The sequence below is a fragment of the Musa acuminata genome, chromosome BXJ2-5, assembly GCF_036884655.1.
Source record: "Musa acuminata AAA Group cultivar baxijiao chromosome BXJ2-5, Cavendish_Baxijiao_AAA, whole genome shotgun sequence".
NCBI classification, from domain to species: domain Eukaryota; kingdom Viridiplantae; phylum Streptophyta; class Magnoliopsida; order Zingiberales; family Musaceae; genus Musa; species Musa acuminata.
In genome coordinates, this window is record NC_088342.1 from 6697914 (window position 1) to 6724647 (window position 26734).

A 26734-nucleotide genomic window follows, 5' to 3' on the forward strand; every position below is an offset into this window, starting at 1 on the left:
ATGGATGAATGGGTTTTCTTCCATCAAGTAAGATTCTTGCGCCCACTTTTCTTACCATCAAGATGTTACCCATGCATACTGCACTAAATCACACTGATAAGATGGGTCCAACATAAATGTCTTCAACCCATAAGAAAATATGTGGTGAGTTCTTTACATCTATCTCAACAGGACCCTTCAGAAATTTCACTTTTATACCAGCATTTGATATCAAACAATTTGTTCTACCTGCATGCAGACCACTCCAGTTGATGCATCTGGAATACAGACCACTCCAGTTGATGCATCTGGAATCTATGGTCCCCCTCCAACCTACAAATTTAGGGTTCCTGTTTCATGAGGCATCTATCAACGTATATCGACTAATGCCCAAAGATTAGTCATTATGTTCTGCGAAGATAAAGGATGCTTTGTAATAGATGACATCTAGATTCAATTGAACTTTACAATTTCAGAGTACCTATGTATCAGCAATCCAAGATCAAATGAACACCACATGATACAGAACAATGTAGAGCTAATTTGTGGACCAATCCAATCTGCAGTATGCTTAATCCCAATAAATGAACAAAAAGAATAAGATCTCAAAAACAGGAGGTGTTGACGAGAGGAATACTATGAGTATGGCATTGGCCACCTGTTGAGATTCTAAAATCAGCTGAATGCTGAAGAAAGGGTGGTGCCATAATGTGGACAACAAATTGTTGACCAATGCATATAGATCATCCTACTAAATCTAATAATACATCATGGCGGTCCTATTTTTGTTATTTGATCTCTTGGCTTGCGGGAATAGTCATGTCTAATCGATATATTTATATGAGGGGAATTGTAATACTCTGTCACCTCTGGACCATGAGTCACATCAAAGGAAATATCAACCTAGCATTTTCATGTACATCAGTGAACGAAAAGTCTAGCATTTCCATTATTGAATGTGAATGTTGTGACCAATTATGTTGTGATTCATCTGGTAACTGACAAATATCAGGAGATGGGTAACAATGACATTACTGAAGACAAAGATGAAGCACAATATGTCAGATGCATCACAACACTAGGCAATGGGTTTTGCCCCCTTTGGAATGCATCATATATCCCACCTACAACTCAGTAGGCATTATAACAGCTGTGGTTAAAGACAAGAAAAAAAAATAGAGGGTAAGGTAATCACACTTTGCAAATCATCATCATCATTGTTAACTATACCGTCAGGTCTTCTTCTAACTACTACGGCCTGCTTATCAGTAATTTAACTTTGCCAACATGCCGGGTTGAGGGGGTTGCATTTCTTCAACCTGATATCAACTGTCACTACCCCATGGTTCGTTCTAATATCAACTGTCACTACCTATTAACTTGATCAAACTAAAATCGCGGGGCACAAATGCTTGTCCGAGATAATAATAATAGGTTCATCTAGCCTCATATACAATCATCTTCATCTTTCACTACTTCTAATGTGAGACTAAATTATAGTGCCGAGACACAAGACAGGAAATATATTATTTTAGGCTAAACAAGTGTTTAGCTTGAAGTGTGACAATGCACATGAGCTGATCCAATATGTTGTCTGGGTTGCAGGCCAACACATCTGTGTAGCCTGACTGTTTAATCACTAAGTGATGTGAGACTAAACTTTGACCCTTATGTTTTTCCCTTGTTCCCAATATGTCTGAACCCTAGACAAGCAATCAAGAATTCTCTACCACCAGCAATTTAAACAGTACAATCATCTTGATTGCTTGCAATAATCTCTTATAACTATGTAGAAAGTAATAGAAAAATGCCAGTTGCTACTTCTTCTTTCCATTTTGCGTGACAACTAAAAAAGCATTACACTATAAGATCTACAAACATGATCATTTAATCAAAAAAGAGAAAACCCCATATATTAATATATCATTGTTGCTCAAGAAAGATCACCCATATCTTGCTAATGAAACATCCACTGATGAGCTTTAAGACATTTAATCCGACCTTTCCAGAGCTGATATAAATGCTAAAACTCAATTGGAAGGACATTAAGATCTACAAGGGAAAACTCAGTAAAATATTGCTCAAGAAAGGTCAAGCTAATACGAATCTTGTTAATGCAATATCCGTGAATGAGCTTTGAGAGTCGAACTCAAAGCAAGAAGTTTACCTGGATTCGATGGCATCTTTATCTGCTGATTTCTTCTTTCTCTTCGGCTTCATAGTCCTTCGCCGTCTTCTTTTCAACCGAATCGGAATCGTCTCCGCCAAGAACCGCGAGCCCGTCGGAGGCGACTACCCCAACTCCGCCACCTCCGACCACTTCCGAGGCCGCCCCCGACGCATCGTCTTCGTCGGGGGCCTCTCCGAAGCCCTCATCGTCGCCATCTTCGTCGACGCGGGGGCCAACGGAGATGGCGGCGAGGGCGAAGGCCTCCATGATGGACTCCGGAGGGAGGGCGCAGTCCTCGAGCCCCGCGTCCTCCAGCCTCGGCGGGCAAATGAAGGACGCTGCCGCCTCGTGGAGCACCGCGCCCCGCTCCTCCTCCTCGTCCATCGCTCGATCGAAACCGCTGGGGACGCCCAACTTGCGGCGAAGTTTCTGGAAACGAGACGGCCCGCCCTACCAATGATAGGCTCCAAGTACATACGACACTGATGACCCAACCCGGCCCAATTAGTTACTGGTCTACGCCTAAATCCGGCCCATATAGAAACAACATATATTAACAGTATAGCACTGGGTCAACGAGCATGCAGACGTGGACGTGCGTCTGCCATGAACAATAGCAGCTCATCATACACGGCCAAACTATTTGGCCCTTTACAAGTTGTCCATGGTGACGCGGGGGACACTTAAGGGCTCACAATGCATGGGAAGAGCTGTGTCCACTGAGCCTGTGACACAAGAAGCCAAGTTGCAAGAGAACAGCTTAAGCCAGGAACAAGAAGAAGCCTCTCACAGTCACCACTAGATGACAGTAATGGCGGCGGGAATGGCGAGCAAACATGGATGGGCATGCCTGTCCAATTGCCCTTGGCGTTGTTGCTGCCAGTTTTGGTCACTCTTCTTCCTTGTGGTGCTCTGTCGATTCCAACGGAGACTTTTGGTTGCAATGCAGTGTTCTATTAAGCAGAGGAAGGATGTCAGATGATCTTCTCCAGCATCTCTTTGGGTGCATTCCCCCAGAGAGAGAGAGAGAGAGTTTTGTCTTATAACAGCTGCAAGCCATGGAGCAAGACAAGCTCATGAGAACATGCTTGATGGGAAACGAGAAGAGCCAGAGAAAGAGCATCGCCCCATGATGTATCGTATGGGACACACTACAAGAAGAACGGATAAGAGATATAACTTAACAATGATTCAGAAGCTTGTTCGATGCAAAGAGACCGTTGGTAAGATGATGCATTTCTTGAATCAGTCGATGTGTTTCATCGTCTAATCATTGTCTCAACTATACGAAGAATACTATCGTATGATATGAATTCACAGATCACAAGGCAGCAAATTAAGTTTCTGCTATAAATATGTTATCTTCCTTCTTGTTCTTCTACTGCGTGGGCTGATTCCATTTGGAAGGAAGGAGGAAGACACCATATGAGATGATAGAGAGTTCAGCTCGGAGAGCGACAATGGGAAAGTCCAACAATAAAAGCAGCAGAAGCAGCAGCGCCAAGTTCAAGCATCGCTTCTCTCGGATGCTACTCGGCTCCTCTTGCACCACCACCACCATGGCAGCCACCACCTTGGGCCAAGCCAAGCTTCCGAGCGCCACCCCGCAGCGCCAGCTCTTTCCCGATCCAGATTGTCGCCGCCGACGCAAGCTCGATCACCATGCGCCCTTCTCCGCTACCGACCATCGCCGGCTGCGCCACGTCGCCCCGGTCGTGAGTATCTCCATCAACTGCGGCGCCCGTCGGTTCGTGCAAACCTCTGATCCGTTCCTTCCTTTGGTGAACAAGGAAGAGGAGCACGATAACGAGAGGAAGACAGAAGCTAAGCAGAGAAGCAAGAGAGCATCGGAGACAAAGAAGAAGATCAAGAGAGCGGAAGCAAAGAAGCTGTTACCCGATGCTTATGGATTCATTATCTCTTCTTCCACTGATAGCGAGAACCAACTCGATCTATTAAGCAGTGATGAAGAAGAGGAAGAATCGGCGACTCTGTTATCATCCAATAGCTTCTCCTCCGACTCCTCCGAATTCTTCCACAACAGCAGGAAGAAGAACACGAAGTCCACCAGGCGCCTGGCAAGAAGACATGCGACGCATTCCAAAGAGCTGCGGCCACTGGTCTCCATCGCGTCGAAGGAGAGGGAAGAGAGCCGAGAGAGAAGAGAGTCCAACGCAGGGTTCGCGGTGGTGAAGCGATCGAGCGACCCATACAGCGACTTCAAGAGCTCGATGGTGGAGATGATCGTGGAGCGCGGCATGCACAGGGCTCGAGACTTGGAGCGCCTCCTCGACGCTTACCTCTCCCTCAACTCGCATCGTCACCATCAGACCATCCTCGAGGCGTTTGCCGACATATGCGAAGCCATGTATGGGAAGTAGCTGAACACTTGGAATGACAGTAGATTAGAGTGCTCATGTTGCTGTTCTAATTCAATGCTCTAATGCATGGTACATACGTGGAGATGTACACGTTGAGAGTATTTGATTTGAGCTGATAAATAGGTTCCACTACAAGGAAGATCCCATTGAGGATAGACAAGTCTATTCCTCGATAAGATAGTGGCCGGAGTTGGAGATGCCATCGCTGCAGTAGTCACTGTGTTTGAGGTGAGTGCTACTGCAAAAGGATTGAAAGGTGAACAAACCGATCATTGCGACGGGAGGAAAACAACACAGGAAACAATTGAAAGGTGAACAACCGATCATTGCGACGGGAGGAAAACAACACAGGAAACAATTGACAGGTGAACAACCGATCATGGTGATGGAGAAAACCACTTGAGGAGGAAGCTAAGCTAAAGGATTTCACCTCACAGCATTAACATCATACAAAGCTGCTTCTTTCCTAGCGAAACAACTCTGATAGATTATTAGTTCGCATTCCATAAGATGATTCCAAGTGTTACTAGGTTTCTGTCAGTTTTCAGAGGAACAAGATCTCACATCCTCTCCATGTATTATCACACACAGCATGAGTAGGTGCATCGTAGGAGCTATCATTTATATATGGTTGGTTTCATCTTGCTCCTGTAATTTTTGGCTTGTCAAATCAAAATTTTACTCGCGGTGGACAATGGCCCCATATTATGCTGATATCATTCGTATCTATCATATGATTCAAAGTAATATACAGGAAAAAAAAGCATTTAAAAAGTTTTTATTTTTAGCAATGATTCATGTACTAAACAAGGTCTAGTCTCACATCTAACATAGTACTAATTCGACGTCAGTCTTGTCTTTGCAGCAACATGAGGAAATCGTTTTGGACTATTATTATTAGTATTATTTTTAGTGAGGTGAGGTGAGTTAAGAATATGAAATGATAGGACATTCTTAGAATTTAAAAAATTCATGTAATATTAACATGATTCAATAATGTTTGGGTGGGGGAGAGATAAGATATTTAAAATAAAAATCTCAAATATGAAATAAAATGATATTCTTAGAATTTAAAAAATTCATGTAATATTAGCATAATTCAATAATTTTTGGGTGGGGGTGGGGGAGAGATAAGATATTTAAAATAAAAAAATCTCAAATATGAAATGAAAGGACATTCTTAGAATTTAAAAAAAAAATTCATGTAATATTAACATAATTCAATAATTTTTGGGTGGGGGTGGGGGAGAGATAAGATATTTAAAATAAAAAATCTCAAATATGAAATGAAATGTGATTCAATAATTTTTGAGTGGGGGTGGGGGAGAGATAAGATATTTAAAATAAAAAAAAATCTTAAATATGAAATAAAGCTTGATTCAATAATTTTGGGTGGTGGGAGAGATAAGATATTTAAAATAAAAAAAACTCAAATATAAAATGAAAGGACATTCTTATAATTTAGAAAATTCATGTAATATTAACATGATTCAATAATTTATGTCTACAAATGATGCTCATTATTGTATATATTTATCATCCTTTACCTATGAAACTTATTTCCAACCATTTGATGCCTTTATTATACTTCCATGCAAATGGTACAAAACATAATATAATTATTCTTTCTTTAAAATCATACGAACCAAGTAATTTCTAAAACTCCACATACAGCATTATACTCATCGCCTTCATAATCCAAAAAATCGAAAGAAATTAGCTTTTCTTAATATTTAGAATATAACTCACATCATTCAAATATGCATCAATTTATCAAATGTTTTAGTCTTCATTTTGCTATATTCTTATTGAATTCGATAAAACTTATAGAAAAATTAATATATTTTTTTATTAATCTTCAATCATCATATCTTTTGGGTTCTAACTATACCATCTTTCAAACCAAAAGAGAAATATCATAAATAGAAAGTCGAATGCAAGAGAAGACATTTGAAACCAAAAGAGAAATATCATAGATCAAAATATATTAGAAATTTGATGCAAGACTAATATGGCTTGACATTTTCTGTCTACATCCATAGAAAAAAACTAAATTCTTCATTATATAAGAAAAGTTAAATATAAATAATCTCTTTTGATCTAGCATAAACCTAAGCCTTTAATCCTTATAACCCTTTTATATAAAGTATAAAGAACTCTTCTCTTTAACCATCCAAAATGTCTTCATCTATGCCTCTCTTTCTCACTGAAACTTTGAGATACATGGATATTTCTACTAAGAAATCATAATTCACTAACTACTTATCTTCTACTTAGCATCCTTAATCTAGATCCTAATCTTAATAAAAAATTTTCAAATCCAATTAAGACTCTCAAGGTAGCTTGGATGTAATTAGTACTTCTATAATACTTATCAATAATAATAATAATAATATTATTATTATTATTAAGAAGAAGAATAATAATAATAATAATAATAATAATAATAATAATAATATTATTATTATTATTATTATTATTATTATTATTATTATTATTATTATTATTATTATTATTATTATTGGAAAGTGTGAGAATTTTGAGACTGACTCAACTCTATCGGTGACCTTGACGAGCAGTCCTGATTCCTCTGCCAGCACAAACCATGGGCTCCACTGTTAGGCTTCCGTCCTACAGGGCGGGGCCGGTGGACGTGACCTTCCACTATTGGCTCCACTATTGGCTCGCTAAGGAGCTCTCTCCTTTACCCCCTCTTCTCACTATAAAGCCATCATTAATCTCCTTCTCATCATCGTCCATCGAAGGTGTTGCTTGTCGGTGCTGTATCTGACCCATTCCATGGATCGCTTCCTTTCTCTTCTTTCAATGTTCTTGGTAAGTGGACGGAGTTCTAGTCCTTTGTTCTCGATTTCGTTTGCCTTGTAAGCTTTTTTCAAGATTTTATATTTCGCTTCAGCTTGCTGCAGTCAGCCATGCAACTTTATCCCCTCAGATAGTTTACTGGCACTCTGTCCTCCCCAACACTCCCATGCCAAGTGCCATCAGTGACTTCATAGACCCTGGTATCTCTCTCTCTCTCTCTCTCTCAAGCTGCTTAATGTTTGGTCTTCTGATCGCAGATGTGCTTGCTGAGGAGAAGTCCGGTGTGAACGTGTACACCAAGGGGAAGACCGGTGGCACCACCGTCAACGTCGGTCACGGCCGCGTCTATGTTCCCACCGGTAATAAAAATTATGCTGCCACCGGTAATAAAAATTATGCTGCCACCGAGACCCAAATCCATAATGACCCCAACGTCGCCCTCTTCTTCCTGGAGAAGGAGCTTCGGCCGGGCGCCAAAATGAACCTACACTTCACGTAGACCACCTCGGGCGGCGCTTCTTTCCTTACCCAGAAAGAAGCAGACGCCATACCCTTCTCATCAGCCAAGCTCCCGGAGATTCTTGACCACTTCTCCGTCAAACCCGGTTCCGCAGAAGCCGAGGCGATGAAGACGACGCTTCAGGAGTGCGAGGAACCGGCGGTGAGGGGAGAGAGGAAGTACTGCGCCACCTCGCTGGAGTCCATGGTGGAGTTCAGCATGTCGAGCCTGGGGACACGCGACGTCACGGCGATGTCGACCACCGTCGCCAAAGTGGTGACGCCGCGGCAGCAGTACACGGTCACGGGGGTGAAGGCGCTGGCCGGGGACAGGCTGGTGGCTTGCCACCCGGAGGCGTACGCGTACCCGGTGTTCTACTGCCACGCCACGGGGACGGGCAAGGCGTACAGAGTGGGGCTGGTGGGGACGGCGGACGGAGTGGCGGTGGAGGCGGTGGCGGTGTGCCACACCGACACCAGTGCGTGGAACCCCAACCACGTGGCCTTCAAGGTGCTCAAGGTGAAGCCGGGGTCGGTGCCCGTGTGCCACTTCCTGCCGGATGACAGCGTCGTCTGGAGCCGCAGCGGTTAAGGTAGAGCATGCCCCTCGCGATGTTCACTACCGAAGCCTCTATATATATGCTGTGTGTGTTCGTATGTGTGCAAGCGAGAGCTCAATCTGTATCCTTTACTTTGTCTACGTACGCATGGAGCGTTGAGTTGCTTATGTTTGTTTCGCTGGTAGGGTGTTGCAGACATAGGTGCACTGTGTACTTGTTATATAGTAAGCCGATGGCCTACGTTGCTATATATTGTAATTATGGTGTTGAGACTATGATAAGTTTGACTGTGTCTGAGCTTGACGTGAAATGGTGGCTTTGGTGCAATAGCTGATGTCTAATCTTTAATATTTATTATCATTCTCGCTATGATTTAGTTTCACATTAAAATTATAAGGGTTGATGGTATGAGCATTTCAAGAGGGTTTCAAATTCCGGTCAAGTGGTTATCCATCTCCACATTCCACAGAATGACTCCCAAGTGTTGTTCTGTTTGTATCACTTTCCAAAGGAAGAAGATGTGACACCGCATCATCTCTCTGTGTCGTCGGAGCCAAGCTTGACGAAGGTGCATTGCAGGAGCACATACGACGACACAATTATCAGATAGGACTTCATTGTGCTAAGTGAACGGAAGTATGAAGTGACAGAACGAAGATTCTCGATAGGACATACGAGTTATGGAGACAGGAATACATAGAATAGAATTAAATCTTTCGATGATTCCAATGATTATGGTATTACATACCTTCCTCTACCTTGATTTGGACAGTAAGTCCAAATTTAATTTATTAAATAAAAAGAGAAAAAGGAATGAGACGTGCCCAGTGACGACAACGAACAAGGAGTGCGCGCAGCGAGGGAACAGTGCTGGCGTGATGAAAAATATTGAGAAAAGGAGAAAGAGATGAGGTTTCTGCTACGTGATCTAGCGATTTACAGTTTATTTTTTCTAATATGTTTTCTTGTTATCAGACTTAAAATTCTTTGTTATAAAATTTATTTACGATGACGATGATATGTTAATATTGTTCTTGATGTTATTATGATCATTTGATTATTCTAAAGAAGATTTGTTGTAAACTTGTTATCAATATCGGTGATAGTGGAAGTTTAAAGTGGATTACGGTCCTGTAGTTTTTTTCGCATTATGTTTCTTACGTAAAAATTCGATGTCTCACTTGATATTGATTTATTATTTTACTATTTATGTTGCTCTGGTTAATATTTATATTTTGGTAATAAGTTAATTTTTGACGAAGAACTCATTTTGATACACAAATAGAGAAAAGAATTATTCCGCTATAATAGTTTTTCTCATCTAGTGGTATCAGAGTAATATTTTATTTGGTGTTAGTTTTTCTTATGTGATTAAAATGGATGAGTTAGATAGTATGATTAAATTAAACTCATCAAATTATTCCACTTAGAGGTATATGATGGAAGATTTGCTCTACTGTAAAGATTTGTATAAGCCCATTAAGGTTAAAGATAAACCTTCTAGAAGATATGGAATGACTGGTTCTAAGTAGAAAACCTATTGTTTATATTAGAAGATGAATATAAATTTGCATGAGTATATTTCTGATGAAACCAAAGCTGATGTTGTTTGGCAAAGATTAGAAAACCTCTTTGTGACAAAAACAGTGAGAAATAGAATTTCTTTCCTCCGAAAATTTGTAAATTTGAAGTATAAAAATGATTGTAATACTGTTGAGCACATAAACCTATTTTAGAGTATTGAAAATAAACTAGTTGCTATGAAAATGAATATAGATGATGAGATGCAAGGATTGTTACTTCTTAGCTCTTTATCAAAAAGTTAGGAAACATATGTTGTGATAATTTGTAACTCCACGCCAGAGGGGACTCTAACTATAGATATGGTTAAAGATAGTTTGCTAAATAAATATTCTAGAAAGAAAGAAGAGGAAGAATATTCTTCTGTAACAGGCCAGGTCACATGAAGAAAGAATATATGTTTTGGAAGCGAGAACAGAATTAATGGAAGAAAATTGAGAAAGAGACAAATACTACTGAAGGTGATATCATTATTGTTTATAATGACGGCTATGTTAGTCTTGCAGCTCATGATAGTAACTGGGTAATTGACTATGGTGCTTCATTTTACGTTACTTCTTATGGTGATTTCTTCATATCTTACGCTGCTGGTGAGTTTGATAATGTTAGAATGGGAAACAGTAATACATCTAAGATTATGAGTATTGTAGATATTTGCTTAGAGACCAATATTGAGAGCAAATTCATACTCAAAGATGTTAGACATGTTCTAGATATTCGTCTTAACTTAATATTTACAAGCAGACTTGATGATAAGGGATTTACACACTATTTTGATGAAAGCAAATGAAAACTCACTAAAGGTTCTCTAATTGTAACAAGAGAAAATGAGCTTAACTCTTTTTATGTCATTATGTCATGCAAGCTAAGCTACATAGAGGAGAAACTAATGTAATTCAGAAAGATAAAAGTATAGATCTTTGGAACAAGAGGCTTAGCCATATCAGCGAGAAGGGACTTCAAACTCTTGCTAGAAAATAGTTTTTACCAAAGTTGTAAGGTACATCTCTTAAATCTTGTAATCATTGCTTAACTGAAAAAATACATAGAGTTGCTTTTCATATATATCTATCATCTAGAAAATCAAATGTTATTGATTTGATTCATATTGATGTTTGTACTATACAAACTATAACTCTTTGAGGTGTTCTTTATTTTATTATTTTTATTGATGACTATTCTAAAAAAGTGTGGGCTTTTGTTTTGAAATCTAATAATCAAGTACTCGATATTTTCAAAGAGTTTCATGTCAGTGTTGAAAGAAAAATTGGCAAAAAGCTAAAGTATGTTCGAGCAGGTAATGGTGGTGAGTATAGGGTCCTTTTGAGAATTATTGCAGATTTCAGGATATCAAGCTTGAGAAAGCAGTTCCTAAAACTCCTCAACAGAACGGTGTGATAGAAATGATGAACAAAATCATTGAAGAAATGATTAAGTGTATGTTTTCTCATGCCAAGTTACTTAAGTCATTTTGGGAAGAGGCTATGAGGACTATAGTTGACCTAATAAATCTTCTCTATCAATTCCTTTGAAAGGTGATGTTCCAGAGAAAGTATGGAAAGGAAAAAATATATTTTATAATCATTTTAGAGTGTTTGGGTATAAAGTATTTGTTCATATTCTTAAAGATAAGAGATTAAAAGCTTGATAATAAGGGAAAAGCATGTATCTTCTTGTAATATGGTTATGAAGAGTTTGGGTATAGATTATAGGATTCTTAGAAGTAGAGATGTTGTGTTTCTTGAAGACCAATTGTTTGATGATGATGATAATATTAAGAAGTCAAAAACCTCTGTTTATATTCTGTAGCTTATGATGATCATGGGGGAGATGAACAATAAGATTGTGATGAGAATGCCACTAATGATACTCTTACATTTGATGATGTTGACCCAACTGAACAAGCACCTCTACTGTCAGTTGAGATTACATTAAGAATATCCACAAGAGAACGACAATCAAAACTTACTAAGAAGATATTCTACATGAGAATAAGAATGAGTGGGTTAAAGTCATGCAAGAAGAGATAAAATACTTACTTGAGAACCATATCTATAACTTGGTAAAATTATCTAAAAGAAGAAAGCTCTAAAAAATAAATGAGTTTACAAATTGAAGACTAAAAATAATAGCTCACAATAAAGATATAAGACACGACTAGTTGTGAAAGGATTCAGTTATAATAAAGGTATTGACTATGAAGAAATATTTTCTCCTAGGATGAAAATGTCCTCTATTCGAGTTGTTCTTGGTTTGGCTGCCCACTTGAATTTAGAAGTTAAGCAACTTGAATTGAAAACAGCATTTCCTCATAGTGACTTAGAAGAAAAAAATTTACATTAAACAACCAAAATGTTCAAAAGTCAAGGGAAAAGAAAATATGGTGTGTAAGTTTAGTAAAAGCTTATACGGACTCAAACAGGCACCTAGATAATGGTACAAGAAGTTTGATTCTTGTAATGATAAGCCAAGGGTATAATAGAACCACATCTGATCATTATGTGTTTATGAAAAAAATTTTAAATTATAATTTTATTATTCTCCTACTATATGTTGATGATATGTTGATTGTTGATCATGATACTAGTAAAATTGAAAAGTTTAAAAGAGAGCTAAGTAAGTCTTTTGCCATGAAAGATTTAGGATCAGTGAAATAAATACTTAGCATGAAGATTCTTCGTGAAAGGAAAAAAAGAAAGATTTGGCTATCTTAGGAGACTTACATTGAAAAGGTTCTTGAAAGATTCAACATGAGTAAAGCTAAAATAGTTTGTTCTCTACTTGTAGGACATTTCAAGCTTAGTTCGAAATAGCATCCTACAACTGAGAAAGAAAAAAAAGAAATATCTAGAGTGCCTTACTCATCTGCAGTAGACAGTTTAATGTATATCATGGTTTATACTAGGCCAGATATAGCTTATGTAGTTAGAATTGTCAGCCAATTTCTCTCTAATTTTGGTAAGAAACATTGGGCAACGGTGAAACGGATATTAATATATCTAAAATGTACTTTTAAGTTGTGTTTATGTTTTGGCAGTGATGAACCTATGTTAGAAGGGTACATAGATGCAGACATAGTAGGTGATACTGATTTCAAGTTATCCACTTCGGAATTCTTGATGACATTTATAGGGGGAGCAGTCTCTTTGTAGTCTGAGTTATAGAATTGTATTGCTTTATCAACCATAGAAGCAGAATATATAGCAATTACTAAAGCTTGCAAGGAAACTTTGTTGATGAAAATGTTTATATAGGAATTTGGTTTGAAACAGGAAGGATATATTATTTACTATGACAGTCAGAGCGCCATTCACCTCTCCAAGAATTCAACATATTATTTTAAATACAAGCATATTAATGTTAGATATTACTGGATTAGTGATGTGCTTGAGTTGAAAGAATTGTACTTGGGAAATATGCATATCAATGAGAATATATCAAATATATTGACAAAGTCTTTGCTTAAGGAAAAGCTTGAAGCATGTAGTTAAAGAGCGAACTTAGCACAACCCACCATATGAGCTAGAGGTGGAGAATTGTTGGGTCCAACCTATATGTGGGCTTAGACTAGATGATTTGGATAGTAAACCCAAACTTGATTTATTAAAAAAAATTAAAAGAAAAAAAAGGAAGAGATGTGCATAGTGAAGGTCTTGAACCAGGGCCATGCAGCAAAGGGATAGTGGCGGCATGAGAAAGAAAGAGAGAGAAAAGGAGAAAAAGTTAAAAGTTTATGAGACTTTTGCTGGATAATCGAGCAGCTAATCAGCGACTAAATTTCATTGGTTTAGACTCCAATTTTACGTGAAAAATTCTTACAATAAGCTCTATTAATTTACAATCTTAACTATATTGATTTACAATTTATTTTTTTTAAGGTATTTTTCTATTATACCTAATTTGTGAGATCTAAAATTCTCTTTTCATAAAATTCATATATAGTGATGATGATATTGTTAATGTTGAGCCAAGATCCATGTTCTTAATGTTATTGTGATCCTAAGATTTACTGTAAATATGTTATCATTATTGATGATAGTAGAAGTTTGAGTTGGACTATGGTCTCATGATTTTTTTCACGTTAGATTTTTCATGTAAAAATCCAATATCTCGATTAATTTATTGCTCTGATTAATATTTATATTTTTATAACAAGTTAATTTTTAATAAAAAATTTATTTTGCTTCGATTAATATTTATACTTTGGTAACAAGTTGGTTTTTGACGAAATTTTTTTCCGTTATTAACAAATTTTCTCAACAATTCTCTACGACAATCCAACACTAAGAAAATAGCTTTTCTCCTGCTGGTCTTTTTCTTTCTGTGTTGGTAGCTTCCTCTTCCTATTTCTGTGTCCGAGAGACATTGAATGAACACAGCAACATAGCTCCTCGATAAGAGCTCAACTTTAAGTTGTCATTCTTCGAGATGATGAAGCATGTTTCGATTACCCCAACATTGAGGAGTGCCTCTATCATCAAGAATCAACTCCACATGCCTTCATTCAAGCACAAGCTAGAAGGGGATATGGAAATTAGATGAGATGTTTGGTATATAAAATATGTTCTTCATCATTTGATAGATCTGCCGAACTACAACTTTATTACGGCAGTTGGCAGATCAAAGGCTATTCAATCAATATCTCAAACCTGTCTTACCTCTCCTTCAGCTCACAGTTGCCGTCCAATATTAGCTTGTCAGGAATGGTGACAACGCATGTAGAAAAACGTCGAGAAGGAGAGAGCCACCAGTTTCATGTAGGTAGAGTGCATGGACCTCCAAAACTAGAGATCAATTAATACAAATATATCCCTATATATGTCAAGATTGATTATTCTTTCATACGAGCGAGCCAAACTGGTCCAACACCTGTAACTAATATTAAATGTTAAGTAAATATTATCATATTTTGATAATCTTAGAATAACTAATACACATCCAGACTTTATGATAGAAATCGAGCTACTGCATATTGGCCATATGAACAACGCTACAACATTTATGTTGAGTTCAAATCGAGGTTTAATTTCTTGGTCCGACGAATTGACAAAGGGAAACCAAAGTTTGACTTGTTTGAGCTAATTTCCCTACCTTCACTTGACGTGGGTGTGTATTCTGCTGTCGGCATCCAGACAGGGTTCAGGGATTTGTCAACCACAACAAGATGAGCGGATCTTCGCGTGTCCCCACTGATGCCCGTCCGTTTCATTTTTGTGGAAATACTAAGCTGAATCCTGTTTGGGATCAAACACACGAGCTGCATCGACAGGCCTTCGTACATGGCGTCATTTTCCGTCGATATGTGCCATCAAGGCGAGCATGGAGGAGGGCGGCGTCTGCGTCCATCCGAACGGCACTCACTAATGCGATCCGTGGACGGTTGAGGCGATCCGACATTAATGCCAGTTGCTGTTGCTCTCCCCGCCTCCCACCCTCTCGTTCTCTCCCTTCTATAAAACCCTCGCCGGTTTTCTTCTCATCGTCGCCGGCGACGTCTGTGTTTGGTCTGTTGTTGGTTCCATGGATCGCTTCCTTTGTCTTCTTTCCTTCCTACTGGTTAGTAGGACGAGCTTTAGTTCTCTAAGTCTCGAATTTACTTAAGCTTCCTTCACTTAATCCTCTTCCTTATCTTCCGTTCTGTTTCAGCTTGTTACGGTCAGCCATGCAGCTTTATCCCCTCAGCTGGTTTACTGGCACTCTGTCCTCCCCAACACTCCCATGCCAAGTGCCATCAGTGATTTTATAGACCCTGGTCTCTCTCTCTCTCTCTCTCTCTCTCTCTCTCTCTCTCTCTCTCAAGCTGCTAAATGCTTGGTCTTCTGATCGCAGATGTGCTTGCTGAGGAGAAGTCCGGTGTGAACGTGTACGTCAAGGGGAAGAGCGGTGGCACCACCGTCAACGTCGGCCATGGCGGTGTTCATGTGGGCACCGGGAAGCCCGGCGGGGGCGGCACCAACGTGAACGTCGGGCATGGCGGCGTCCACGTGAACACTGGCCACAAGGGAAAGCCGCGGGTGGTCGTCACTGTGCCCTCCAGTAAAGATTTCATTTACAATTATGCTGCCACCGAGACCCAAATCCATGATGACCCCAACGTCGCCCTCTTCTTCCTGGATAAGGAGCTTCGGTCAGGCGCCAAAATGAATCTACACTTCACGAAGACCACCTCGGGCGGCGCTTCTTTCCTCACTCAGAAAGAAGCAGACGCCATCCCCTTCTCATCAGCCAAGCTACCGGAGATTCTTGACCACTTCTCCGTCAAACCCGGTTCGGCGGAAGCCGAGGAACTGAAGACGACGCTTCAGGAGTGCGAGGAACCTGCGGTGAAGGGAGAGAGGAAGTACTGCGCCACCTCGCTGGAGTCCATGGTGGAGTTCAGCATGTCGAGCCTGGGGACACGCGACGTCACGGCGGTGTCGACCACCGTCGCCAAAGCGGTGACGCCGCTTCAGCAGTACACGGTCACGGGGGTGAAGGCGCTGGTCGGGGACAGGCTGGTGGCTTGCCACCCGGAGGCGTACGCGTACGCGGTGTTCTACTGCCACGCCACGGCGACGAGCAAGGCGTACACGGTAGGGCTGCTGGGGGCAGACGGCGTGCGGGCGGAGGCGGTGGCAGTGTGCCACACCGACACCAGGGCGTGGAACCCCAACCACGTGGCCTTCAAGGTGCTCAAGGTGAAGCCGGGATCGGTGCCGGTGTGCCACTTCCTGCCGGAGGACCACGTCGTGTGGAGCCGCAGCGGCTGAAGCAGTGCAGTGCGTGCACGTGACCATTAATGGAGCTTATACATAGCCTCTGTAGCCTCTGTACTACGTAGTGGATTCACGTATCGAGTTGCTTGTGTATTTGGCTGCTATTACTTTATGATGTTGCATACGTACCCTGTAATCCTCGATATATAATAATAATAGCAGTGTTTGGAGCTCCACTTGATACACGTGTCGAGGATAACGAACCACATTTAATTTGCGGTTCACAGCAACCGACTCACAAGCTTTGGTCCAACAGACCGAATTAACGAATAACTAACCTGCATATATTTAGAATTCAATTTTTTGATGGACCATGGAGCCACGGCTCGACCCATGGACCGGGGCCAGCTTGCCCGGTCCAACCGGTTCAATAAATTACGTTTTGGGTTGGGCTGTGAACGGAGCGGATCCGAATCATATAAGGGTCCATTGATAAGGTTTGTGGCATCGATATGTGGGTCCCGTCCTCGATTTATCACTCAACGAACACGAATTTTGATCTCTCTCTCATTAAAGAGAAGTGAAAGGAAGATTAGTTTGACCGCTAAATGGATCTTTGAGGGTGGTGGAAGTGGGGAGTCCCCTACTGTTACTGCACGTGTATGTGTAGTGTGTGGGACTGTACTATCTTTTCCCCTAAAGCTGAACGCCCACCACATAGCAACGAGCGGTGCACTTTTGACGGACAGGTATATGGATTGGATAAAGGCAGCGTCACATCAAGTTGTGTCAGAGAGAGAGCGAGAGAGAGGTTTGGATGGACGAATGAGTTGCAAAGCTGTAGAAGATGATGTGATCAGAACAAGAACATGGTGGGTCATGCTGAGCATCATCAAGCTTTCCCAACCATGAACATGTCGAAGCAGGAATGTGGAGACAGTTGCCGCTTGATGAGGGGTGAGGCAGAAACAGGTAGGAAGAGAATTAGAGGGGTTCTGATCTCTCGAGCTATCATATGACGGTGGAGTGATATGAACAGCATGCAGAATGTTGTGGCGTACACGTTGATGAGATGAATACTTGTGCGGCCGGGAGAGAACGGACCCGCCATGGCCGCCGTCTCACGTACGTGTTTCTCGCCATCAGCTGCTCCGGCGCATGCGCCATGAATGGAGGCGTGGAAGTGTGTGCGTCGGTGCCCATCTCCTTTAGAATTCTCGCGGAGGGACGCGGTTTTAGGCGAAGAGATGGCCTTCTCCACGATAACGCGAGCAAGTGGATGACCAGAAAAGAGAAAGATGATGAGAAGCTCCATGGAAGTGGAGGTGGGCCACTTTGGATTGGCGCAACTCAGTGTCAAGGCAAATAGGTGAATGTCGACCTGAAAAATACTGTGAATGCATCAAATTTCTTGATCATATCACAAGTGGATAAGCTTAGGCTACAAAGATGATTGACATTACATAATACATGAAAGACGCCCTCTCTCTCTCTCTCTCTCTCGTTTGACTTTTGTTCGAGAAGTCAAGTTGGCAGAGCCCAAAACCGATGGTGGGCTTTGCATCACCGGATTCTGGAGATCCATCGCCACTTCTCGCTCACCTTATCGCCCCATCACTCCACCACCCGTGTCCGTGACCACCACCACCACCACCAGTATAAGTTCCCCCGACTGCCCGACTCTATTTATATCCAAAGATCACATCACCTCTTCACAGAGTCAACGCCACCCACCTCTCCCCTCCTCTTCCCTCTGCTTGACGCTTTGGTTTCACGTTTCATGGATGACAACAACTGGGATCTGCACGCGGTGGTGAGAGGCTGTTCCGCCGGTGCTGTTGCGCCCGAGAACGATCCCTACTTCTCTTCCCTCTATCTGTCGAACGAGGATGACGTCGACGGAGAAATGGAACCCCTTCTTGGCTTCCCTGAGCTGATGGGCACGTCAAGCTATCTGTGTGAGCTGCAGCAGCTCTGCCAACCTTTCTATGCCATGGAACCCGACGAAGAACCACTACAACAGCAGCAGCTCCCACCCCATTTGTCCCCTGCTGCGTCTCTTCTCCCTGCAGTGGCTTATCCCGGCCAGTCCCAGCATCAGAGCAGCCAGTTCCCGCGAACGGTCTCCCAACCTTCCCGTTCCAAGAGAAGGTACTTTAGCCTTCGCACTCCTCTGCCTGTCTCGTTCCTCCTTTCCGATTCAAGCTTTGGAGAAAAAGAATTAGTAACATGTGGAGATGTTGCATCTGCAGGAAGAATCAGCAGAAGAAGGTGGTGTGCCAAGTGCCAGCCGATGGCGTCCAATCCGATTTGTGGGCATGGCGAAAATATGGGCAGAAACCCATCAAAGGGTCCCCATATCCGCGGTAAAGCTGCCAACGCCATTCTTTTCTCTTCGATTTCTACTTCCAAGGTGTAATTTTTGGACGAAGGTGTTGATCTTTGTGGTGGTGGAGAACAGGGGTTATTACAGGTGCAGCAGCTCCAAGGGATGCCAGGCTCGGAAGCAGGTGGAGCAGAGCAACGCCGACCCGGGGATGCTGCTCATCACCTACACGGCGGAGCACAACCACCCCGTCCCCACCCATCGGAGCTCGCTCGCCGGGAGCATCCGTCAGAAGCTTCCCCAGCCTGCGGCCAAAGGCGGTGACCGTGACCAGCTGCCGTCGCCCAGCCACCCGTCCTCCTCGAGCCCACTACCGTCGCCGATTGCAGCCGCGGGGCTGTCGCCTAAGACCCCCCTCACAGGGGACGAGAGGAAAGGTGAGGAGGGCGAGGAAGAAGACGAGGAGTTACCGACGATGGGAAATGTCGACATGCTCGAAGAGGACAGCGCGCTGTTCTTAGGCATGGAAGTATTGGTGCAGCCCAGTACCACAGGAGCCACCGAAACGCCGGCCACGGCGACCCTCAGCTCCGGATACTTCGACGAGGGAAGCAACTTCGAAGACCATTTCTTCCGCTCGCCATGGCTTGCGATCACTGACGCCGCGATCTAATACGTCGAACACCTATCACATAATTTTGTTTACCGAAGAAGAGGATATGTATAATTCCATATAATCTCAATTTTGCACTACATTTCCTATCAGTAAACTCCCTTATCCTATCAGTAACCCCTTGGGTTTCTTCTTCCTATTCTTTCTTCTCTTCTTGCCCTTCCATCACCATGGTTCAATTGTTTCTGCAACAAGGTCAGTCGGATGTACATGATGCAGTTTAGTCTGCAGCTGACTGCTGCTTCTACTGCCACCAAACCAGTCTCACGAAGAAGCTCATGGTTGATTGAGCAAGCGAGATTCGTTCACCGCACAAAGTGATCCACAATCCAGGTGGAATGTGAATGCAAGACCTTTGAGAACTGTGTCAACATTGTTCTACAAGAAAAAGCTTAGTTTTAGGTGTAGAAGTCCTGCCTAGTCTCTGATATGTTATTGGCTATTCACAGATCAAGAAATAAAGTAATTGTAATGGATTGGGTGTCCATAACTTTTCTGATTTGGCAGTTGCCTGTACACCACCTCGGTAAAGCATTGCAGAATATTGAACTCTTTGTCGATCCTGTACTGGTGACACTAATGACATTCGTGCATGAGGTGGTGTGTATTGTTCTGGTTGGTTTCCTATGGTCTTGTACGCATTACACATTAAGAAGGTGAGGTTCCTTGCAGGAAATGTTTCAGTATCTCCAGGTAGGATAACTCTGTAGATCATGACGCATTCAAGTTGCATCCCGGTACATATCTGACCATTATTTCTGCCTGTCACGCAAATTACATATCTGAGATGACTTGGGAGCATCTTTGATTCGAGTTCACGTAGAACACCGTGAAGGAAGCATGATAACACTGTCCTAATCCATATTGCAGACAAGAAACTAACGCAGTAACGCAGGAATAGGAGGTGCTCAGAAGATGTCGGAGAGGGTGGGTAGCTTCATCTCGCCCTTGGTGGAGAGGGGGATGGTGAAGTCGCCGACGATGGGGAGGTCGATGGTGAGGCCGACCTGCAGCTCGTAGTCGATGTCCCAGTCCCGCCCGATGTCCCTCACCAAGCTTACCAGGAAGTTGTAGGGCACCTTCACCGGCACCTCCAACTTCGTCACCACACTCGCCGGCAGCGACCCCGGGTCCGGCATCGTCCCCGACGCTACCACCCTGCTCATAAAATGCATGTGTCTATTACGAACAGCGCACTAGTTCGGGGGCAGAAGGAGAAATGCATGCATGGAGGAGGAAGCCGACCGGCCGGCGCTCTTGAGGGTGTAGGAGATCTCGCAGATGGGGAGGGAGTGGGAGTAGGGGTTGGAGACGGAGACGTCGCTGTGGAAGAGGGCCGAGTCGCGGCTCAGGCTCTTGACGGACACGCCCGTGAGGGAGGCTTCCGGCTTGGGAATCTGCGCGATCTTGCCCGCCACGAACTCCTTCGCCCTGTCCACCAAACTCGACATGACTGCTCTGCTCGCTCGTTCCTGCCGCTGCTTCTCCTCTGCTACACAGCCAGCCTACCACGACGCCTCACGAACGAGGGGATGAAAAGAAGAGATGAAGCCCTGCAATTGGATCGGTCCGCAAGACCTCCTCCATCGTCGCGGCCGCAGGATGAGGCAACTTGTGGCACGTCGCTGGTTACGCGGCGGACGGTCATCGAACACGAATCACGAAGCGGTGACATCTTTTGTAAATAGCAACGACTAATTTACACGGGAAAACAATGCGATATTGCGAATGCATATTAAGTAATCTAAGAATAAAATTGATGCGTTTGGTTATTGTTGCAATTTACATCATGTTGATGTTAAATATGCGTATCATTTATCTTAATTATGTAAGTTCATATAACGTTTGGGAATGTTTACAAAATATATTTTGAATGATTTCCTAAAAACCCGCTTCGTGATTCGTGTTGATGACCGATGATTGCTTACTAATTGATCTCTTACTACCGTGTTTTCGAATGGATTCCCGTTAGAAACTCTCTCTCTCTCTCTCTCTCTCTCTCTCTATATATATATATATCAATTGTATCACCGGCCTCTCTCTCTCTCTCCCTCTCTGATTTCCGTAGGTCTCTTGAACCCTTAAACATCCGCAGCCGCTCGCGGGAGATGGAGGCGGCCGCCACGGACTGCCTCTCTCTGGAGATCAACCTGATCTCTGCTCAGGGCCTCCAGCCGCCAGGCGGCAACCGTCGCTTGCAGGCCTACGCTGTCATCTGGATCGACTCCTCCATCAAGCTCCGCACACTGGTCGACCGCGTCGGCGGCGAGAACCCCACCTGGAACGATAAGTTCCTCTTCCGCGTCCACCCGAGCTTCCTCGCCTACGATTCCCCCTGCGCCTACTCCGTCGAGATCTACGCCGCCGGTGGATGGTACCTGCCCGACTCCCTCGTCGGATCCGTCCGCTTCCTCGTCGGCAACCTCCGTCTCCTCTCCCGCCACAGCGACCGCCCCGTCTTCGACGCCGTTGGCATCCGTCGGCCATCCGGCCGATTCCAAGGCGTCCTCAACGTCGGCGCCGCCGTCCTCGGGAGCGTCCCCGCGGTCGCCGCCCGGGCGCTCGCCATCCGCCCCGCGATCGGCTACCGCAGCCTCATGGCTGAGTGGGGTGGGCCGAAGGCCAAGAAACGCCGCCCGCTGAGGGAGCGGAACAAGGCGTCGTCGTCGTCGGCATCTTCGGTGGCGTCGTCGGACGAGGAGAGGGCGGCCGAGGACGCCGACGCGGCGTTCTGCGGGCCGTGCGTGCTGAGTTTCCCGAGGCGGCTCCATCCCGCCCGGAATCTTGATCCCATCCCGTGGGCCACCGACAGCTCAAGCAGTCAACCCTCGCCCCCATGGACGGCCGAGATATCTCGATCCTGACTCCCTTCCACCCGATCTAATCCCAGTCGTTCATTGCGTGTCTGCCGACATATCTTCTTGATTCCTTTGGCCGCTCGGGGGGCGGAAACTTTGGTATATTTGTGGGGGAGCCAATCATAGTATAATACTTAAACATAGTCGATGTGTGCAGTTAATCTTCTTGTGAGAGTATCCTTCTATGAGACTCGATTGTTTTATGTTGTTTGCCAATAGCTTTAGTACTCGTTTGATGTGATAACTCAATCGAGATCTGTGTTGCCCGCAGAAAGGGACGGAGATGGCATGGATCGTCTTCTCATATCCGGCGACTGGAACAGTGAGAATATTGCATCTTTCTCACTCGGGCGGTCACCAACCAGCATCCATTTATCATCATCGCCTGGGAAGCACCAGAAGGCAGCAGACGGAGATGTCTTCAGCACAATTAGGACAAGAGAAACGGAATCCACTGTAAAAGTAGGACGAAGGGCATGAACTGAAGAAAAAGAGTGCGTCTTTCCACAGATCTTTTCCTCTCTTCTTGGAAGTAATGATATCTCAATGGGAATCTTGCTTCTTTGGGCATTGATTATTAACCATATAGATATTGTTTCTCCACTTTCTTTGGTTTTCTTTCTGGACCTGTCACTGTTGTTTTCCTATGTGTAAAAGTAAAACACTCCTTTGTCATCTCTCTCTCTCTCTGTCTCTCTCTGTCTATCTGTCATCTATGAAGGAATGATGGGATAGCACTTTGAATTATCCTGTCAGTGTGCTATCTGCGCGCATGTAAAGGATGGAATCTTTATCTGTTGGGAAACTTTATGCTACAATATCCTGCTGATTCCTATTGTCACAATGAGATGACAAAGTGTTTCCTGCAGAAATATGCTTCTATCGGGAAATGGTAAGGATAAAGAAAACCTAAATGCAAGTCTTCTTCATCATCACTTCGAGACAGGAAGGTCTTTGTATTTAGCTGCTCCACTGTCCAAACTCTGTCCTCTTCTGTCTCATTTGGCTTCTGATGATTGAATCTTTTTTCCTTCAGCTCATTTGACTGGAATGTTTCTGTGTTGGAGACTATGTTGACATGATAAATGTGGCAGGCCATATAGTTTAAGGTTCATTGTCACATCAGCATGATGAGAATTGCTGTGAGAAAAGCTTCATCATTTACAATAGTCAGCATTGCCATTATAGTTTGATAATATTAGAGGAATTCAAACCATATAATTTCTTCTGATACCTCTGTTTTGTGTCTGTAGGCTATCAACAACATCTGCATTCACAGCACTTTGTGTTCAAAGAAAACTGAGATACAGAACCATAAAGAAAAGCCTGTACATACTGTGCAGCCTCACATCAGAACATAAGACACCATTTCTCTCTCTCTCTCTCTCTCTCTCTCTCAGAGGTGAGCTATCAACATCTACCTTCACAGTTCACACGACTTTTCTCCATGGTGCTGGTTTATGCCACCTACTCTGCTGACCATTACACTGTCCTGTCGCATGTCTTAGATCTTGACAGACCTATATACGCTTTCAGAGACTTTGGCGGCACTTATGATCGCAAGAAGATTAAAAGAATCGGATCACATCTTTGCTTTCTTGGCGTGTTCTTCCCACTCACAAGCATCATGACTGTTTTGTCTGCCCAAACACTAATGCTGTGACTTAACCCTGCCTGCATTGATGTCATCTGCACTGGATTTTTCAGTGCAGGTGAAATTCCTACAGATCAATTAGAGAAATTGCTACAGATTTATCCACCGCCAGTGTAAGAAGACAGGAAGAAAGGACCACAGGGACGTACACGATATTTTTCAGATGTGTTGTTAGTAATGGGTGCTCTCTCATTCCCTCTCCTCCGCCTCCTCTTGGCACGCCACCTCGCTGAATCCATGGAGAAGCGCCCGCGCGGTCGGGCGAAAGATATCGACCACCACCACCACCACCACGGCTCGGAAGGTCTCTTTCTGCAACTCCACTCTCCATGAAATAGCTCCTTCTTCACCGTTGTTCATGTCAGTCTCTTCTTTGCTCGTCTACGACTCGTTCCATGAATCCTTGGCGCGTGCAGAGGTCAGTAGCAGCGAGTGGGAGTTCATCGACATGTCGGATGAAGAGGTAGACATTATTTGCAGGATGTATAGGCTCGTCGGCGACAGGTAGTCTCCCAACCTTTCATGCGGTTCCATTTACCTTCTTCATCCAGAACAGGAAGAGGATTCAGTACACATGCTTCCTCCACCTCTAAACGGTGAGAGGTGGACTCGTGCAGGTGGGAGATGATAGCGGGCCGAGTCCCCGGCCGGACACCGGAGGCGATCGAGCGGTACTGGAAGATGAGGCACGAGCCATGCTTTGCGGAGAGGAGGCTGAAGAGGATAACACAGACCAGACAACAGAGGCTCGGCTGATGGCATTGATGCCGCTCGTGTAATAATGGAGGCAGAAGTGTGTACGTCGCATGGGCCATATGTGTGGCTGCCCAAAGCACTGCAACTTTTAATTCCGCATAAGGATTTGTCCCTATCGTAGGCCAACTTTACCATCTTCGCAGCTCTCACTTTCTGCATCAAACAAGCTAAAATGTTCAGATCAAAACCAGGTTTCTATAGGTGATCTGGAAAGGGCAGACTCCCACTGGTAGGATGACTGGCTGTGACCAACAGAGGAGATGGATACTCTGCAGATCAGCAAAGGCACATGCAAGTGTCTATCGGTGATCTGGAAAGGGCAGACTCCCACTGGTAGGATGACCAGTAGTTCCAGTTCTGCTGACTGCCTGTGCCATTTGAAGAAAGAAGAAGAAGACCTACACTTTATTTGGTCATTCTCCAAATCTATTATCTTCACCATTTTCTTCGTAAATCGATAGGTTCATTATCTATTAGAGTTAGTCCCAAAAAATTTACGAAAGGGTAATTTTGATAACCCAATAAAGACAATAAAACGGAAAAAATAAAAGCGATAAGAACACCAGATTTATATGGTTCGACCAATTGACCTACATCCACGGACGAAGAGGAGCAAATCACTACTATAAAAGAGAGACTATTACAAATGCCTTGGAAGATGTTCCTAGGCCATAAAACACCCGAATCTATTAAACAAAAAAAACTCAAACTATAATTCCAAACTATTTAACTGAACTTAAACCCAAAGCAAACACTTAGGTTTTTCTTGTGGTGTATCTGACTTCAAAGCTCAGGCCCTTATTTATAGTTCCAATAGGAGATAACAAGCCTGATTTTTCCGATGTGGGACTATGTGGGACTTGCCGAACTAACAAATCTCCACCTTGGCATGTCCCAACAAAACTTGCTCCACCTTCTTCACAAAAGCCCCAACGGGCAATCACCAACAATGAATATCAATCAAGTCCAAGCATTGCTTGAACTTGTAAACTAGAAGAGACTTCATAAGCATATCGGTTGGATTGTCCTTCGTATGAATTTTCTGAACAAAGACCTTTCCCTCAGCAATAGTATCTCATTTGCATCCAACAATTTTCTTACTCGAATGCGGCTTCACAAGATCTCAAGTTCTATTTCGATGGAGAGATTCCATTTCTTTATTCATCGCGATCAACCACTTAGCGAAATTATCATAAGAAATTGTATCTGAGTAGGAAGTAGGCTCACAAACTTCACTTATTTCTTCTGTAACAGACAAAGCATATGCAACCAAATTTGCATATCTTTGTGATGGTCGAATATTTCTCCGTGGTCTATCCTTGGCAATGGAATATTGCTCTTCCTCTAGATCATCTTCGTTAGTAGACTCGGGACCATCTACCGGCATTCTTTGAATAGAAGAGTTAGACTGAAAAGAATTAGAACTACCAATCTCAAGCTCCACCTGCTTCTGCGCACTATCATTTGTACAACTAGGAGATTCTTCTTTAGAAGATAACATAGACAATTCATCAAAAGTAACATCTCTACTGATTACAAATTTTGGGGATTTGGGATCAGAACACCATAATATGTATCCTTTCACCCCAGAAGTATACCCAAGGAAAATATATTTTTTAACTTGAGGCTCTAATTTTCCTTCATTTATATGCATGTATGCTTGACACCCAAAAATTTTTAAATCAAAGTAATCAATAGGAGTACCTGACCAAACTTCCTCCAGAGTTTTAAAGTTAAGTGCTGCAGACAGAGCGCGGTTGATAATGTAATAGGCCATATT

General features: G+C 43.2%; 7 protein-coding genes and 1 pseudogene across 8 annotated transcripts; 6 read left to right on the plus strand and 2 right to left on the minus strand.

Annotated features, from left to right (window-relative positions):
* Positions 1-76: 76 nt before the first annotated feature.
* On the minus strand, positions 77-2588 carry LOC103984732 (uncharacterized). Of its 2 annotated transcripts, none has more exons than XM_065108369.1 (2): positions 2147-2588; positions 77-312 (listed from the first exon to the last, which is right to left on the minus strand). In XM_065108369.1, exon 1 carries the CDS (start codon positions 2531-2533, stop codon positions 2165-2167), a length of 369 nt encoding a protein of 122 aa, XP_064964441.1. In that variant the 5' UTR covers positions 2534-2588; the 3' UTR covers positions 77-312; positions 2147-2164. The 2 variants fall into 2 exon arrangements, with proteins under 2 accessions (XP_064964441.1, XP_009400566.2); XM_009402291.3 differs by having other exon boundaries at positions 77-329.
* A 1021-nt stretch (positions 2589-3609) lies between these two features.
* On the plus strand, positions 3610-4530 carry LOC103984731 (transcription repressor OFP8-like). The gene has a single exon (XM_009402290.3). The coding sequence runs from the start codon at positions 3610-3612 to the stop codon at positions 4528-4530; it is 921 nt and encodes a 306-aa protein (XP_009400565.3).
* Positions 4531-7296: 2766 nt separating this feature from the next.
* LOC135612275 (BURP domain-containing protein 3-like) lies at positions 7297-8738 on the plus strand (annotated as a pseudogene).
* Positions 8739-15389: 6651 nt separating this feature from the next.
* LOC103984728 (BURP domain-containing protein 3-like) lies at positions 15390-16923 on the plus strand. The gene is made up of 3 exons (XM_009402287.3): positions 15390-15548; positions 15639-15744; positions 15822-16923. The coding sequence occupies exons 1-3, from the start codon at positions 15513-15515 to the stop codon at positions 16739-16741; spliced, it is 1062 nt and encodes a 353-aa protein (XP_009400562.2). The 5' UTR covers positions 15390-15512; the 3' UTR covers positions 16742-16923.
* A 1326-nt stretch (positions 16924-18249) lies between these two features.
* On the plus strand, positions 18250-19799 carry LOC135611678 (probable WRKY transcription factor 27). Its single transcript, XM_065107323.1, has 3 exons — positions 18250-18838; positions 18940-19053; positions 19149-19799. Exons 1-3 carry the CDS (start codon positions 18468-18470, stop codon positions 19684-19686), a joined length of 1023 nt encoding a protein of 340 aa, XP_064963395.1. The 5' UTR covers positions 18250-18467; the 3' UTR covers positions 19687-19799.
* Positions 19800-20361: 562 nt separating this feature from the next.
* Positions 20362-21212, minus strand: LOC103984727 (late embryogenesis abundant protein Lea14-A). Its single transcript, XM_009402286.3, has 2 exons — positions 20932-21212; positions 20362-20844 (listed from the first exon to the last, which is right to left on the minus strand). The coding sequence occupies exons 1-2, from the start codon at positions 21135-21137 to the stop codon at positions 20595-20597; spliced, it is 456 nt and encodes a 151-aa protein (XP_009400561.1). The 5' UTR covers positions 21138-21212; the 3' UTR covers positions 20362-20594.
* A 503-nt stretch (positions 21213-21715) lies between these two features.
* LOC135612276 (uncharacterized) lies at positions 21716-23219 on the plus strand. The gene is made up of 2 exons (XM_065108367.1): positions 21716-22643; positions 22816-23219. The coding sequence occupies exon 1, from the start codon at positions 21795-21797 to the stop codon at positions 22548-22550; it is 756 nt and encodes a 251-aa protein (XP_064964439.1). The 5' UTR covers positions 21716-21794; the 3' UTR covers positions 22551-22643; positions 22816-23219.
* A 147-nt stretch (positions 23220-23366) lies between these two features.
* LOC108952864 (transcription factor CPC-like) lies at positions 23367-25088 on the plus strand. The gene is made up of 3 exons (XM_018826214.2): positions 23367-24502; positions 24615-24702; positions 24816-25088. The coding sequence occupies exons 1-3, from the start codon at positions 24376-24378 to the stop codon at positions 24952-24954; spliced, it is 354 nt and encodes a 117-aa protein (XP_018681759.2). The 5' UTR covers positions 23367-24375; the 3' UTR covers positions 24955-25088.
* The last annotated feature ends 1646 nt before the right edge of the window (positions 25089-26734 follow it).